This window comes from Paralichthys olivaceus, chromosome 23 (assembly GCF_024713975.1).
Source record: "Paralichthys olivaceus isolate ysfri-2021 chromosome 23, ASM2471397v2, whole genome shotgun sequence".
NCBI classification, from domain to species: Eukaryota; Metazoa; Chordata; class Actinopteri; order Pleuronectiformes; family Paralichthyidae; genus Paralichthys; species Paralichthys olivaceus.
The window spans coordinates 5,828,899-5,847,408 of record NC_091115.1 but is presented as its reverse complement, the minus strand read 5'-3'; the positions used below and the strand labels follow the sequence as shown (position 1 = coordinate 5,847,408).

Sequence of the window (18,510 nt, the reverse complement as noted above, 5' to 3'; positions counted from 1 at the left end):
TGATGGTATTGTCCTCTTTTTCTCCCCCACCTCCCTATCACCTCTCCTTCTCCCTCTTCTTCGCCATGTCTACATCCAAGTTAACCTCTCTGTCTGTCTCTTGCCATTCTGCATCTCTCACTTTTCCTTTATCCCCACCAGCTCTGCTCTCCTGCCTCAAATGCTTCCTCCCTCTCATACCTAAATTCTTCTTTTTTAATTTTAAATAAAGCGGGCAGAGGGAGAGGAAGAACAATGCAGTGGAAGGTGTGATCAGCATCCCTCAACAGAGAGGAAAGAAAAGAGAAAGGGAGATAAAAACCACCCCCTGGAAATTCAGTTGTCATGGCAACACTGTGGCAATCCGGGACAGCCTGGCCTGTTAATTAAAAAGTTGATTAATTGCCTTTTAATTGCATACTTATACATTGTAACATTCAGGTAGTCCTATATCTTAATTACTCTGCTTTGTACCCACTCTTTTCTCTTTCTCTTCTACAATCTCCAGTGATCAGACGGAGAGCGCGATCTCATGGCCGATAATCCGCCAGAGTTGATAAACGTATCTTGTAGAGGACGGATGAAGTCGAAGCAGAAGGGATTGGGGAGGGGGGGTACACTGTGATCCCGCGCTGTGTTTAGTCATGGGTGCATTTTTCTGAGACAGAATTTCACCCATTTGGCATCAAGGTCGTAAGAATGTCTGGCATGAACGGAGGACAAATCTGAAAGACGAGGACAGTGAGACAGAGGACACGTCATCTGGCAGATCATACATACAAATGCAAAAAGAGTGGAGGGCAAACAAACAGTAATCAAACACCAGTCGAGTGTCTCTGGAGTCCATCTGAACAGCCCTCCACCTCTCCTTGTAGCATCACCTCATCTTTTATCAAGGTTATCATGATGCACAATCAGACAAAGTGTTTGTCTTGGCCACAACTTAATTATTTTGCCTCCCTCTTTGCTTCCGCCTCTGTCCACGCCATTGGAAGATTGAGTGTCTGTGTCATGTGCCCTTGCACTTGCAGCTGGTCGCCTTTAATTGCGTGCTGATTCCCCAGCTCTGCTTTTGTCGTGCTCTTGACGACATCTCGCTCGGCTTGATCATCATTTAATGACCACACGTAGACGCGCTCGCTGCCCCGGCTGGAGACAAGAGAAATGGAAGAGAATTTAAAAAAACAACGGCCACTTGTCACTGTGAGTGACGGCCTCCGGGGACGACGTGTACGTGTAAACCTTTGCGTGACGCCCAGTGCCCGCCCTCTCAGCCGTCTTCTATACCCGCTGTGTGGGGTGGCGCCCATGAGGATTGCGGAACAGGTGTCGGTTTCTGTGTGTGCGCACGTATTACCCCGATTACATATGTGCCCACATGTCTTGTTTCCATGGTAACACTATGCCCCCTCCCCTCCCTCAGTTCACGTGCACATACCTCCACCGATCTCTTGTCAGGTGCAAGTTAGTGCTTGTTGCTAATAGCACTTTGTGAGGGGGCCGACAGACCTGCACCCACCCACCCCCACCCCCACACACCCACCCCTGCCCACCCACCCCTGCCCACCCCCCCCCCCCCCCCCCCCCCACCCCCCCCCCCCCCCCCCCCACCCCCCCCCCCCCCCCCCCCCCCCCCCCCCCACACACACACACACACACGTCTAAGTGGATCAATTTGTGTCAATTTAAAAGTGTAAGAAGTTACCACCATGATAGCCTCAGGTCGTTTTAAAGCCCTCTACTGTTGTGTGTGTCCGTGCGTGTGTATATGTAGTGAGGGGGGTCGTATTCGCCGTGTAAGCCTGGGCTGAGTAGCCTCGCCGCCTGCCTGGTGCCTCTTTGATGGCGGAACATCTGTTGGCTGTGATATGAAGCCAGGGAGTAACTCTACTTCTCTCCTTCTCCCCGGCTCCTTCACTTTCTCTCCCGTTTCTGCTATGAATTCCCCAGCTGCTCGGCCCCCTCCCTTCACCTAAAAACCCTGTCCCCCGCCACCTGTGCAGTTTTAATGCATAATTTATCTGCTAAGTAACCACATCCAAGAGACTCATCCCTCCATCCGTCTCATGCTCTCCCCTCTCTTCCTCCTCGGTGTGGTTTGGTCTCGGACGTGGAAATATACACCTATTTTCTAATATTCCTCTTCAAGCAGATTAGGATTGATTGGGTTCCAGTGCCGGACAGCGGAGCCAAGTGTTGAAATCCACAGTCACAGGCCTGTTTCTCCTTGAGCTTGAAAACTGTTATTTGTTTGAATGCGGTAACTCTTAACTCCTGCAGTGTCAACATCAATTTGTATTTTGAGTTTTCAGTTGTTGTGTAATGTTCAAATACTCGCTTTTTTCATATCAGTCCAAACTTGTCACTGGCTTCAGACCCAGAAGCCAAATAACCTCTATTTTGACCTCTCTCCATTGCCAAGCAGTCAAGTATAGGATTGATTTATAGAATGTATTGATCAGTGTTGAAGGCAGCAGCTGTTGTCTCAAATCATCATGTCATGGTGACATTGTTAGTTTGAAAAGTCTCATGTGTTGTTGTTCTCAATGATAGATATTAGTACGCTGCAGTAAAACTACACAGAAACATTCTCTTCATATGTCGTACTTGACATATAGAAGGTCCTATGTTTCATTTCTCATGGTCTTAAAAATACTTCAGATTTTACTACTTGAAACCTGCAGAAATCCGTATGAATGTTTCAGAAACATGTTAATGAAAAAGGCTTGCCTCTGGACCTCTCTGTTTTTGATGCATTAAACCTTTATATCAAACATGATATATTCGTGTTGTGTGATTTCAGTTTTTACAGCTTGTCATATATGCCTGTGTGCAGTTGACATGTTTTGTTGCCTTGTCCACATGTGTGGCCTTGCAGGCCCATAAGCGGTCGTATTATATTAGCCCACTGAGGCAGGAAAGATGTCCCCACCACTCTGTAGCTCCACCTGGACCAACTCTTCCCAAGGCCACAGCCGTGCTTTTGTACACATACATGTGTGCTTTTCCTGGAATGGATGTTTTACGATGCAAGGCTGCCATGCATTATATATCTGAATATGAGGACGACAGGGAAGGAATGACAACGAAGCTTGTCCCCGCATTCGATAAATCATTTTTCCCCCACTGCCACAGCCCCTTTTAGTTGGCCCACCATGATAAGGTGAGCCATCGAGGTTAATGTCCCATCAACAACCCCTCTTAACCTTGGAGAAAGGTTTTTTTTTTTTTTTTTAGGGGCTGGACATGGGGGTAATGTCTTTTCTCTTTAGAGTACAAGAACAATTGTGGCGCACTGAGACCTCTCACGACACTCACTGTCCAATCAAGACCATTTTTTCACAAGGTTAGACTTTTTGAATTAGAGGTTAAAAAACTGAAGCGGCCATGAGCCTGTTGTGTGGAACACTGTCCGTTATGATCATTCACCTGAAATGAACTCTCAATCTGTTATAAATCAGAGTAGGGGACCCTGATAAGCTCGACTGTCAGCCCGTGTTGTACCTTTATCAGCTCCAAGGATTTACCCGACATCAACCTCTCACATCTGTTATTGCTACTGAGTTCTCTTACAACTTTTACAACATTTGCACTTTGGGAACAAACAGAGGGAGGGAGGGGTTCTTTTTCAACATTTTGATTTATTTAGTGTTTTTTTGTTAAAGGTGATTTGTCACTGACATTGACCTTGATAAATTAAATTATGAGCACGAGCTGGACTAATAAAATCTTCATTTATCAGTCATTAACTTCTCACCTGTTCATCAACAAAGTCACATCATTATAATCAATTGTCATTTATGATGACAACCAGATAACAAGCTGCTCCACTCAAGTGGTGTTAGTATGAACTATTATTATTTCCTGTTTGTACAATCTATTAGTTACTGTAGTTGCCTTTTGCCTCTTAGCCTCTTAGCACTTGAATGTTTTGTCCCTGAAGGCAGAACCTTTGCTATGTTTCTTAGTTTTGTTTGGCTGCACTGACATGATTAAACAACCTAAGTTACTTTCCTCCCACTTCAAACATGGCCAGTAATTTTGTTGGTACAAAGTACCGCTACTGGAAATTGAACTCTGTGTCTCATCTGCGATGTGGCAGAACGTCTTTTAATGAAGCAATTGTCTGTCGTGTTGACCATTCTCCACCTCTAATGGCTTAGTCAATACAGACAACATCATTGAGGAATGGGGAAATCCCGGGTCGCCCACCTTTTCTGCCACGCCAACCTCTGCCAATTAATAATGTGATGCCAACGCAGCTTCCTAATGAGCTTCTTCTCACTTTGTATACAGATCAAATTCTTTCCAAGAGCATATTGTAGGTTACAGGGATACATTTTAAGTAAATCCTCAGTTGTAAGGCAGCCGATGCTCCGAGTATGAGGAAAAAGATTTCAGGCTGTGCTCAACTTTTACATCGGCTGAGGTTCTGCTGTACCCGTCTGTTAGTTGGTTTGTTGGTGGGTTTGTTTGTTGGATTACCTTTAAACTTTTAAAACTATTTTCTTGAAACTTGGTGTAAGGATAGGACATGGGCCAAGAAAGAACCCATTAGGTTTTGGTGACTTATATTCATGAGTGTGTTTAATTTGATGTAACTTGATTGAATGTAAGGGGGCTGTTGGGCCTTGGCGGGAATATGCACCGTGCTGTGTTCTAGTTTTGATCTGTATTCTTTGCAGACTCTTCCCTTTGATGCCATCACCTGTTGTGTTGTTGCATGAGTAAATCTCACCCACCTATCATCCAAACAGAATCAGATGTAAACGGGTCCCGTTCTGTTCTTATGCGAAGCTTTAAACCTTTTGATGTAAGCTTCTAAAAAAAAAAAAAAAAAAAAAAAAGTGAGCACAGTGAGACTGAAAGAGAAAAATGTGCGCTCAATTGAATTAATGAACCATTCTCTCCAAAGGGGATTCATCAGGGATATAATAGAGGCTAAATTGATTTACAAAGTGCACTCCTATGAATAACATGCTCCTATTGATTTAAATCATTCTCCGAGTGTTATTGGGAAATGAACGAACAATGGAACTATGTAAGTTCTCATGTTAAAAAAAAAAAAACCACACACACTTGTATCTTGCTCGATGTCGCTCGGCTTCTCAGCTAGTTTGCGACAGCTGCGTTGTTTCAGAATTGCACAAGTTAGCCACGGGTTGCGGGGCCAGAGTTACCTTGCGTATAGACGGGTTATTGAGGAATTATGAAGATTTAGAAGCCATGCTCACGATGTTCTTTTCGAGGAGCGCTCCATGCCGAGTCTGTCAGGTTTATAAGAAAAGGGTGTGATGTTCTTAATGTCATCGAGTAAAAATAAAACACATTTTCTCAAATGGTGGAAAAGTTTTGAGAGATTGAGTTCATTTAAACCTGGGTTGACTATTGCAGTTGTGGGTGTTTACTCTCTTTTTCTCGTAACAGTTAATGGTTCAAACCAAAAACCATTTATTTTAATTTTCAGTCCAATAATATTGTCGCCTTCCTCACTGATACATTTTGGCATTTGCCTGAAAACAAAGTGCACAATTTGTACTTTTGGGTAGAAACTATGATTTTTGTTTCACCAGACGAGATGCACACACACACACTATGAGAAATTGACACTCTGCCACCTTTAATCAGTGTTCAATCCAGCCCTCACCCTCTCGTTCTGGCTGTATGTGTTGGTTCACTCATCCATCTGTCTCTGTATTCATCCACCTGTGCTTGTATGTGTGAATCTACGAATGTTGCACCATAGCTCGGTCTTTGGAGGATGCTGCGCTCTTCATCAAATTAGAAATATTCAGGCAAATCCGCTCTAAGGTAATCAGCATTAACTCTCTGAAGCAGAGATGCACTTACACGTGAAAGCTCTCCACTTCCATCAGAGTGGTATCTGGTGTGCCGGGTTTGGAAACCGAGTCGCTCCACCTCAAACAATTCGGCTGTAACCAGGTATTTCTTCCTCAGGAGCAAAAACATGTTTCAAAACAAATTTAAGAAACCACTCAAGTGATTAATGTCTTAGGGAGTTTGTCAAAAATTCTATGAAAGGAAAATCTGTTTTTGTAACTCTAAACTGCTCAAATTGTATTAACTTTACTAAAAAGAATCCAGTGATAAAAAGATTGACTGAAACTGCAAGATTATTAAAGTCGAACCCGAGAGGAGAATCAGGGTAATAGAAGATTAAGAGAATGAAAGGTAGAGGAGTAGAAAACTGATTTTGTAAAAATGGAAAGAATTAATCCCTTCCACACATGCTTGAATTCTTCTTTGTGCCTGTGAGTTCTCATCATCACCATTTACAGCAATAGACCAATGTGCTCCGTCATCGCAAAACCCAACTGGACTCACTTGTCATCAACTTGGCTGCAAGTGTGTTTTTGTCATTCAGGAGTTGTGAAGGTCAGCCCAACCTGCCATCTCTCACCGCTTGGCCCTCATTATTAGGAATTGTTGTCCTCTCGGCCCAAGCTTAATGGCCTGCCTCTTTGTCCCTTTTTTCCCATCTTCCTTTCTTTCTTTCTATCCCTCTCTTCTCTGTGCCTCTCTCTCTCTCTCTCTCTCGTGCTCTCTCTCCCTCATGCTCTCTCCCATTGTCTCTGGCAGCTTAGTGGCTCTAGCGTCTGGCTGCAGTTGCAGAGCAGCAGCAGAAGCAGCAGTCATATACCTGCATTCAAGTGGAACAAACAGGATGGTTGGCTGCTCACGGAAGGTCATCAGCCCTGGGCACAGACTGTGTGTGTGTGTGTATGTGTGTGCGTGTGTGAGTGTGTGTGAGAGTGTCTTTCAAAAGAGATGGAACTCTACAGTGTTTCTAATACTAAGAGGCAAAACCAATGTTCATCTTGCTGTAATCACACTGACCGCTGACGTGTCTTGGCAGAGTTGGCCACAAATATCCAATATACAATCGAAGATGGGTTTTTTTTTTAATCGTGGCAACATATTGTTAGTGTGAAATGTGTTTGTGAGGTTTTACTAAGTGATCACCATTTAAAACCATTACATCAGAACTGTTTCAGCCAGTTACTCGACGTCGGGAAACTTTGCCTCTTTGCTGTTTTAATCAGCGTTAGTCTGTCTGTTAGCAGGATTACTGAGAAACAATTCAAATACTCAACTGATTGTCGTGACAGTTTGTGGCTCAAGAAATAAATGGGTGGATCCATGAAAGGCATATGTGCTCTAACTATCCCAGTAGTTAAGTTTAGTTTAATAATTTCCTGTGTAATCTACAAACAAAATGATGGACTTAAACATTACATGAATGAAAAAAGGAGAAGGGAGAAGAAAAATTTTAACAAAACAAAAATACAGATGGCCATCCTTTTTTTTTTTTTTTTTTTAGATTTCCTTTCTTTTCACAAATCACATAACGAGTCAATTACACGTTAATCAATGCAATGTGTGACAGAACAGGTTGCACTTGTGCGATCTAACCAGCTGTCTACACAGGCCATTAAAGGCTCATATTGTTCCCACAGTACACATGACAGGACTCACAGCACATTTTTAGGTTTCAAGTCCATTTTCTTCCCTTTTACATGCCGACAATGATCCAAATCTGACTGATCTATACTTATACTCCTGTTTAGAGACAGATGGAGCACTGAAGCTGCTACCGCTCTGCTAAAATACTGACACGAGGACAGTGTTAGCCTCGTCTCATACATGTAGCTTCAAAGAGAATAAAAGAAGCTGCACACATTTTCACTGGAAACCTGCCACACAAGATGGCGATAACGTTTGAGGTGCGAAAACACACACTGGTCGACAAATCGGCTGAAACAATAACACTTATGTTGGTTGCCACGGAGAACAAATACACAGCAGTTCACAACTGCCCTTCTGCTGAGACAGAACTCAGTATGTGAACAACTTGGACGTTTGCACCGTTTCCAAAAAAACACCCGACTGAGTTAGAAGAACGATCTGCATCTGCTCGTCTCTTTGACTTTATGTTAGTGCAACCTTTAAATGTGAACATTTCACCTGCGTCATGGTGTCGTCAGGATGTGTAGACGCTTCATCGAGGACTTTCCTCTCTACCTGTGTCTTCCCGCTGCTACACCCACACTCCACACAAAGTCCGAGGTCAACAGGAAACCTCGTGGCTGCAGTGTCCAATCTCACCATAATCCCACCTACTTGTTAGCCCCCTAAATGTGCGGCGGTGATGGCCACAGGGCTAATGAATGCTGACACTCTAATCTTTGTCATCCCTAATTGGTGCTGCAGGTTTGATTAAAAGCCAAGCCATGTCAGCTCTGTTGCAATGTGGAGAGCATGCTTATTACCACACTCTGCGTTTTCCAGCATTTTGTGACTGTGCATATAATGTCTGCATATAGCTGTACGTACGTGTGTGCGTGTGTGTGCGCTAATAATGCACATGATTATCTAATGCTGTATAAAAACATGGCGGTTGATCTCTGGGTTTACGAAGCGCGGCTGTGTTTTCAGTCTTCATTAACCTTGCTTGCCCTCAATCCCCAGAATTTCTACCTGCTTTCTTCCCTCCTATTACCTTCTGTTCTCCAGCTTTTTTTGCAGCGTTTGTTGGATAAATAATTGAATGTAATTGGGTTTTACCACCCTGTCTTTTGTTAGCGGGTGTAGGGGGGGGGACTTCTGTCACTTATTTCATGGGTGATATTTTCCTTCTTCCCCTGGTTCCTCTGTCACACACACACACGATTCCCTTCTGTAAAACTGTACATCAGCACATCAGTGAGGTGAAATGATAATCTAATAAGCAGAGAAGAGCCGGCATATTAAAAAAAAAAGCCTCCGGTATGATTAACTAAGCTTTAAAACTAGCGTAGCTCTGCATATGAGCCAAAGCAGAGTAAAAAAATGACAACATTAAAACTAGCTAATCTAATTAGCTCCATGATACCATGCAGTTAAATAATTAGCCAGAATCTAATTGGCTAATACACCACACTGTTAAAAAATCTGTCTGCCTCTTTCCTTCTCTTTATATAACCTTAAAAAGTAAATACTTCCCAAATAGCCTGGAGAAATGAATGGTAACAAGCTGCCGCTGCACAGGAATATGGAGCCCAGTGAAGCTCGCTTGCACTTTTTGACTTTTCAGTTCCCCACCTATCTCTACTCCCCGTCTCCTCCTATACAACATCTCCTTCACTCCCCTTCTCCAGCGTTCCCTCTGCAGGGAGCTGATTAGCTCGCTTTCATCCTGACCGTCTTGTGTTTGTGCACATGTTTAATACTGTTACTGTACTTGAAGCTGTAAACACGCCACCGTATTTAGTCTTAACAACCACGCACTTTCTCGGCCACAGCCCTTGCTCTCTGTAAACAGACACACACGTACGCACACACACACACACACACTGACATCAATGCGGTTTGATATGTGGCCCAAGGCAAAGCACTTCCTCCTAATGAGCCTCCTGCCCTCTGTTTCTCCTGGGCAGCCGAAAGAGAACTAACCTTGATGGAGCGTAGAAAGGATGTAACCTGCTCACACACACACACTGCAGTGCTTGAGAGGAACCTCACACGCTTCATTCTTCCCTAAGCTTGTGACATTTTCACCAGCACCACACGGCTAATCTCTAATGTAACCCTAACCCGGGACTGAACCCTGACACAAATCAATTCTCCAGAGGCGACAATAGCACAGTAACACGCATGACATAGGACATGTGAAACTAAAGTCCAGACTTGTCCACAGTTGCGTCTCATGGATTAGGACAGATTCTGACCCCTGACCCTGCCCTCAGTAATCCTGCTTTCACTGTGAACTATTTTTTCCTGTAAAATGTCCAATGTTTTGTATTTTTGGTTTTAATAGACACTTTTTAAGTTGCTTATGATCACTATTACTTTCAAATCCTCATTGTCAAACGTCAGACCAGTTTATTATTGTTCACATAGTATCTTCTGTCTATAACAACTTTACAAACATCGGCCGTGATCTGAAGTATCTTTGAATAGGTCATCGTCCCTATTTTTTCTTATATTACTCAAAGCTGCCGTATGAATTATACAAAGAGGAATTAATCTGCATGATCCTATTGCAGATATCTGATGTTGCTGACCTGTCATCACTCTGTTTGTGTTTTTGTAGGTCTGGGCCAACTATGAGGAGAAACCAGTCGAGGAGGTTGTGCATGTAACAGAGGAGAAGGAACGCGTGGCCAACTACAGAGCAGTATACGTCACCGAAATCACCGACACCCTGCAGTTCTACACCCAGGACGTAGAGACAGGTACCCTCAGATACATACACAAGCAGATCAAATGAGAATGAGGGAAAGAGGAATTTGTTTGCATTACTTACTGCTACAGTGACTATTTCATCATCCCATGCAATCCAACAATTTACTCCACCATGAACAGTCTCCTCACAGACATTGGAGTAAGGGATCTCTTTACTTCTTACTCCCTTTTAGCACAAGACTGATTTTATGAATGACAACTATCTCTGATATTCCCCTCCTCCCTTGCTGCAGCATCCCTGCAGCATCCCTGCCACCAGCAGAAACAAAAGAAAGGATGCCCCATATTTTATTGTTACTACAGAATGACGGGAATAAATCACACCAGCCCCTCGTGTCACCGCTGACATGGGGAGGAAGGGAGAGAAAGTTTGGAAGATGGGAAAACTAACAATCCCTGGTATTCCCGCATGGCTGCTCTTTCTGACAAGCTCAGTGTGTGTGTGTGCGCGTGTGTGTGTACATGAATGACTGCTCACATAATACCTCCCTCGCGCTGGGTCCGTCTTTCAGGTAGTATGCTTAATGGTCCAGCCTCTGCTGTAACAGAATCAAGTAATGTCTCTGTGTATACATATGTAATGTATCCATGTTTATTTACAAGGGATGATGGGACACTGCGGTTTGTTGCTTCAGTATCGAAGGTCAGACGGAGGTTTTGTTTCGCTCTTGCTGTTATTGTCACTAAAATATAGATAATGAGTAAAGAAACATTTCTTTTTCAGAACATATATAAAGATGGAGGAAACTTCCTTATTTCCTCCTGTCGTACAAGAATGAAGCCAAAATATCCCAGATTCACATGCCACCATCTTTTTGTTATTGTGATTTGTTGCCAGAGTCTGTGCAGTAGCAATTTTTTGGGGCTCCAGATGTAAACGGCAGATATCCGAGGCGAGACTCCATCTTCTGTTCACCGTACGCCGTTAACAATCCGACGAGTCATAAGTTCCTCCACGCAAAAGTGCTAACAGATACTTTTCGTACATGTTCTAGGTCCAGATAATATCTTATCCCTGTCGCAGCTGTCTCAATATGAATGCAGATAAAACCGATAGCTGATGCATTTTGGTCAATGTCTTCCGTCTAGAAGGTCGACCAGACGGCTCCTTACCTCAAAATCTTGTCCCTCGCCTGCATATTCACATAAATAATCTGTTTATAGAGATTAACGGTGTTGCGTAGCGAACATGGTGTAGAGCTGTGGCATCATGGTCCTGTCAGTCAAGTATCAAAAACCAAACTGACTGGATAATGAACAAACACAACCTAAAATGACCAAGAAAAAAAACATCTTTAAGAAAAATCGATTTGACTTTTTAGTTTGGTCCATGTCCCATCCATTAATATGGAGGAGGCGAGGTTTATGACTTTTACTGCAGCCAGCCACCAGGGATTAATTAAGATGATGTCGCTTCACTGTTGGGGAGTGGTCACGTCATTAATCTTTATAAACAGTTCAGCGGTATTCCAAAGTATTGTAACGTCTGTTTGGCTGATTTAACTTTCATATTGTAGCCAACCTGACACTTGGATGTTGTGAGTAAATTATCTCCTCCAACACAACTTGACGTTTAGAAACAGTCAAACCTGTATTCACAAACCAGTTGGAACAGATCACAAGCCTTCATGCCAATCACTGTCCCTTCATCGCCTGCCAGTTTGTGTGTGGGAGCGGTTCGGGATGCTGAGGCCTTCCTCTCTCCGCCGTCTCCCACATCTGGCTTCTCTGGCAGTTGACTGTCAGAGGCCATGAAATTGACCTAAATTTTCCTTACTGCCGTAATTAATTAATTTGCCTTCATTTATTGCCAAATTTGAGCCTGGGCGTCATTCACATCATAATTACATAAAAATAAAAAATAAATCAAATGGCCCCCAAATAGTTGGCTTTAAACGCCCCTACTGTTTTTCCCTCTGCACACTTAGTAACAACTATCTTATAATCATGTTGGCCTGAGCTGTCGGTTAAAATTGAAAGCCCTCACACCACCTCTGGCTACTCCGCCTTCACGCCCCTGCAAGTCGAGAGTGATGTTGAGGTTATGTGGGATTTGTTTTATCACTGATCAAAATCCCGTGTCACTGGGAAGAGGCTGAAACGTGGAGTAATTGGCACAAGTTAACCTGCAGCTAGAGCTAATTCCTTCAGCATCACTTGCCGTCAGCAGCCAAAATGAAGAGTGGAGCTATTTTCCCTGTGCGATGGACTACAGGAGAGTTTTTTAGCGTCTGGGAAAAGCGTTGTGCTGGAGCTACACCTGAAAAAGCAAATCAAAAATATTTTTATTGATTTTGAAAACATCTCTCATATAAACTCCTCAGCTGTATAAGGGACCTGGGGAAACCGCAACATGCAAAGCAATTACAACTTTTTCTAAGTAGCAACCTGAGTGTTGCATTTTAAAAATTGTACACAAGCTGCATTTTTCATATATTGCTGCTTTAAGTTAATTTTGACAGGAGAGCTGTGAGCTATTTCATTTTTTTTAGATGATCCAGCAATGCTTTTTATTTATTTATTTATTTCTCCATTTAATTGGCCCGTGTTCTTGCAGCAAGAGGCTTATGTGCTAGTTAAAAAAAAAAAAAGTGTTATTCTCAGCAGGGAGGCATAACCTGACCAGACCGGCCCCCCCACCTCGCTCCCCTCATCTATCTCTCTATCACGTTGTTTACCCTTCCCCACCTTCCTCCCTTCGTCTTTCTCTCACTTCTTTTTTTTTTTTTCCTCCTATGGTCTCTTTCATTATTGCTGACGCTTCCTCAAAGCTACATTAAGTCACACCAACCCCTTGAAGAGCACATCAAAGTGTGAGGACCAGTAAAATCATACAAGCTGAGTGCTTTGCACTATCATTACATGTTCCACCTTTTCTTCGACCTCCTTATCCGTTCTCCTCCTCTCTCTTACCTTTCCCACAATTTTTGAAGTGAAATAATTCATATATTCAGATGAGCTCGGGCTCAAAGGCCGACTTTCATAAATATTCCTGTGATTGCAACTGATGACAACTGATACCAGCTCACAGAAACGATGAGGTGGATTTTAATGTTTGTGCCACAGTTTGTGTTTCACAGCATGAGAAAATGGATTTTTATTTTTATATGTGCTGTAACTGTCAGCAGCACTTTGGCCTTTCCAGTTAACCTCTATTAAACCATGTCCATCAAGTAATTGATTCAAAACGCTCAACTAAAAACGAGAATGGCACTAAATAGAGCACGTACTTCCCAGTACCCTAAATTTCAATCAGGCCGCAAATTTCACACACACACACACACACACAATTCATATCATATCAGTCCCCTAAATATGCCTTATTTCATTCAACAAGATCATAATTGATTCCCCTTAAAAATTTGTAAAAAAAAATTCAAAAAATACTTTATCTCGCAATGTTGAAGTAAGTAATAAAAACGGTTCAGGATTCTCCCCTTTGTCCAGCTCCACCCCAAAATTCAAGAAGTTCTTTCGTGGCCCATGTCCGACCCTTCCAACAAGTTCCAATAACGAACAGCAAACGTAATAATACAGCAGCAGAATATGGATCCAATAGTGTAGAATTATCAGTGCAGTTTTTTATACAATAAAAATGTTAATGTAAGGAGTACTGCCTCTTTAATATCAGAATTCAGCAATAATTTAGCCTAGAAGGTTGAATCAACAGTTACACTCTTCTAAAAGTTATCACAGAGTCGGATCAACACTTTCCCAGATGCATTTTACCCAGAGTGTGACTGACCTCGACACCTTCCTCCTCCTCCTCCTCATCCTCCTCCTCCTGTTGCAGTATTTCCCAGCTCACATCAGAGACAAAATTCAGTCCGTGTTTTTGGCCGCCACTGCCAGCACTCCATTTGCCAGATGGAGCAAACGCTTTCATCGAGCACTCCTTGACCATCCTTGAGGTATAGCACATTAATGACACGGAGTGCAGGTACAGTAACCCCTCTGTCTTGTCTGATGTTCAGTTTGGAAGCCAGGAACAAGCCCCAGTGAAAGATACTTGGAACAATAGAATAACACCATATCGCCACAGCTTTGCTTTTGACATCATAATGATGATGGGTGCGAGTCCATTTACTTAACTGTGGTAATCACCAGCTTTTATTGTGGGTGTGAAACTAATCATGAAAGGTAGCTGTATTTATAGAGAGAAAATGAAATACAGCTGCGACTGGCAGAGAAAGAGTCATTTTCCCGTCTGCAGTTAAGCTCCCATTTGTTTGAGCCGTTCCGTCAATAAGATAAGATGAACTTTATCGATTCCACATAGGAAAATTAAAGTGTCACAGCAGCGAGACAAAGAGAAATATTCCAGGTAGCTGGATAATACTGACAATGAGAAGTATGAGTTAAGAAAGTGCTTGCGGAGGGCTCCTTTTTTGAATGATGAAGAAGAGAAGGAGGAATGAAAATGGAGAGCGAGTAAGAACGGTATATGAGAGATGGGGTCAGGTGTCTGCAGATAGCACCGACGCAAAATAACCTAAATTGACAAGAGCTTATAAAGTCTGATGCAGATGGCGGCAGATATTTCAGTGTGGTAATAATAAGCGATCTAGACACATTTAGTCGCCAATATGTTACTGGAGACGAAAGAAGAGGACAGAGACAAGGAGAAAATCATAAAAATACTACTTTTACAGTCATTAACACTGAGATGCAGTTCCCAAACCATCAACCTTGTGGGAGTTGTGGCGGTCTGATAGAGCGGCACGCATTTATTTATTTATTTTGGTCTGCTGAGGCAGCGGTGATTGAAAAGTAGCTGCCATGCCGCTTTTGATGAACAAACGTTTCCCTGTGTAACTTTTCTACTGTTATCTTTTGAAGTTACTCTTATGCATTATAGAGAAAACGCGGTTTGTAATATCTTTTATTCTCCGGGGGTCTTAAGCGCTCTGTATTTTACCCCTTTTAATTATTCACATTTAATTACTCTTAAGTGTGGGTTCTTTTTCATATATGGATATCTTTACACAAGCTTGATAAGTGATTAATTCCACATTAGGAATGTTTTTTTTCCACTGAGAAGCTTGAGGGATTGCGCTCTTTAATCCTCAGTTTATTTTAAGGGTCTTTATCTGTTGCTCTATGCATTTATCTCTCATTGTCTCACCCCCAATCTCACACACACACACACACACACACAAACACACTCACACACTCTCTCTCACTGTCCTTCGTACCACTGTTTCCCTTTTCTCCCCCTATTTTCCTCCTTTGTGTTGTGTTGCTCCCCCTCTCTCCGGAGGCTATATGTAATTACTGTCAGAGGGGGACCTGCATAGATCTGTGTGACCTTGGACACTCAGAGACAGAGGCCATTCCAAGAACGGGGGGGGCAGAAGTGACTCTGCTGTACGCTGTTGTTGCTTTGCCACTATGGTGGTGAGTCGACATAATTAAAAACTCTCTAAATATAGCCCTGTAGACTTGATGGGTGTGTAGTCATAATTGCTGGAACCTGAGTATTGGATGCTCTGCAGCTTTTTAATTTTTGACAGACCTATCTTAGAGCAGTATTAGTTTCCCTGAAAATTCATAAGCTGGGCCTCAATTTCACATTATCTCATAGTTTAGGGGAGTTTTGAATAAAGTTTGAGGTATGAACCAACTCGTTACGCTGACAAGAGGCAGTTGAGATGGCTCTGGGAATCTAATTAAGTTTTAAGGTTTATTGGGCACGCCCAAGCAGGAGGGGTCCCCAGGGTAGACACAGAACTCTCTGCATGGACGCCATATCCCATCTGCCTTGGGAATGCTTCAGGATCCCACTTTAAGAGCGAGGAAGTGTGGCTGGGTAGAGAGATGTCTGGTCATCATGTGATCAAGTATGGAACTATGGCTTACTGTTCTTCATCTCCTTAGGAACGACCATGAAATAGAGTTGAAACCATTTGAAAAAGCTCGTAGATGGACTAATATCACCAGATTATCGTTGTCCAACCAAATGCAGGTTGTAGATGATGTAAGTTGTTTTCTCTTTTACAAGTTGACGTCAACTCTCCTTGGTTATACTCAATCAGCATGGGTCCTTTTGACAGAAGAAAGGGAAGCTACAAAAGATCAGAGAAAAACCTCTCTGGCTTTTGGCTGATTTTCATTCCTTTTTTAATCTTGGAAATATCACAGCAGAGATAGTTTAGCACAGCACACAGCATTCCATTGGTCGTTTTCATGTGCTCACTGTTTGTTCTGTTTATGTCATTGTTATCTCACAATGTTAGAGGCACACAGATCTAAATCCTGGAGTAAGTTTCAAAAACTCAAACACGTACGGTCTAGCCTTTATAGGCAGCCCTTGTTTATAGATTGTACCACTGTGCAACATTCCTACAGGGTTTAATTCTCTTTGTTGTAGTTTTTTCCTTGCTAGTCACCTCCCACAGATCTGGACGTTACCCAAATGTCACCTCCATGTGACTGGATAGCTAGACTAGGCCCAGCTCGACTGACAAACACACATTCTCTGCTCTATCCCACCCCAGGCCTCAGTTGCAGCGCAGTTGGTGGTACATTCTGTCTAGTGCTTGTTTCCTGGCACCCATACAATCTCATAATGAGTGAAGTCGTTCCCCCCCAACCAGGTGCCACTCCGTCCGCATTATTCACACTTCTACCTTTTACACACAGCAGCTGTTCATCACCTAATGATGCTGGACCCGGCGAGGCAGGCGGCGAGGCAGGCAGGGAGCTGTTCTCACTCTGGCTCTACTTCAAACCAGACCCTTTTGAAACTGAATTCCATTACTATGAAATGTTACGTTTCAATCTTATTTTGTCAAGAGCTTGTTTAGGTTCTGCAGCTCGAGAATTTCCATATTGGTTTATTTACTTGTTTCCTCTCAGAGCTGGTTTTCTCCTTAATTCAGTTCTTTCCCAAACATCTTATTCCAGTATGGCTTCTCTACAATGATCTCACAGCATCGCTTGACATTGTCTCTGTTTTCAAGCCTAACTAGAGCTACTGCCAGAGTAACATAGACACTGAAACAATATGAGAATTGCTGTACTATTTCATATTGATCAGGGTGAGTGGCCTCCTAATTTAATGTAATGTCAAGGCAGCAGAGCAATGATTACTTTATACCATGGAGCTCAATAAAAAACACAGGTTCACATTTAGAAATGGTTTGTCACAATGCTTCCTGAATAATCATGTCATTTTTCCCCCTTATTCTTAGTGAGAAATCTTTCTGTGGCGCTGTGGGCTTCAAGCCAAAGTCAGACAGTAGTTGAGATGATTGACTCCTTCTATCTTTTCTTTTTAAAAGTATTTCTAGTGAATCATGCAAGTTCTTCACTTAGCAGACTAATTAAAACAATCAGGAACTAATTGTACAGAGAAAAAGATTTTCTGGAGAAACGACATAGGAAATCCACCAAAGTGCGAAATGTGACAATTGAATTAATGATTTTGTTGAATAGTTTAATAGCCTCCTCAACTTTTGGGATTTAATTGCTGCACTGTTCTCCCAATATGGATGCAATTATTTTCAGGCTAAAGCAGAAAGTTTTAATTTCAGATTCCGCCCACGCAAAATGTGTCGCTGTCTAAATAGTCAGATGCTTCCGTCTAAAAAAGGCCTGAAAAGAAGACCAGTTATTGTTTCTGTGAAATCTTCACCCACATTCAGCACCATGTATCTTTTTTCATCCGCCATTTATGTCTCATGTTTAATTCAGCTGAACTGTGTGCGAGGCCTTGTTGTGGTGCCATTCAACCTCATACCTGCAGTGAACACAGTAACAAAGCAGGTGAATGGAAGTTGCAGCAGCTGAGGTAGCTGTTTTTTGTTGGGGTTTTTTTTTCTACTCGTTGCTCCTTGCCACTGCAGCAGATGCAATATTTAGAGGTCAGACCCTGTCCGGATGAAGTCCCCCGTCCCAAAACATTTATTATTAAATGAGATACGCAACTTAGCTTCTAAAAGGTCAGCTCACCTGTCGGTTTGAGGCAGGTGCTTTTGCTTTTCAGGTGGAAAATAAGCGTCTTCATGCTCATTCTTCACCATCTTAGCGAGCATGATTCGCACTAATGTCAGCTTCTGGCTCTATTACCAAAGAGCTGAATGGCTGAATGACACTTTTCACAGTGGTGAGCCACTTACAGGCCCAAATGGGGTTCTCTTCAAAATTGGCCAGGACCACCTCCATTCCCACCCTGTCCAATCTCCCCTGATCCTCTTCTCCAAATACGGGCCCATCTTATGAGTATATTTGGACTCCTCACAATCAAAACGGGGCATTAGCTGCAGTCAATGAGGCTCGACAGGT

General features: G+C 42.7%; 1 protein-coding gene across 1 annotated transcript in view; it reads left to right on the top strand.

The window, feature by feature from the left end:
- snd1 (staphylococcal nuclease and tudor domain containing 1) overlaps window positions 1–18,510 on the top strand; it is a 168,797-nt gene that overhangs the window by 115,883 nt on the left and 34,404 nt on the right. The window contains exon 18 of the mRNA XM_069520370.1: window positions 10,073–10,214. Within this exon, the coding sequence (XP_069376471.1) occupies window positions 10,073–10,214 (142 nt within the window). The remainder of the gene's footprint in view (window positions 1–10,072; window positions 10,215–18,510) is intronic.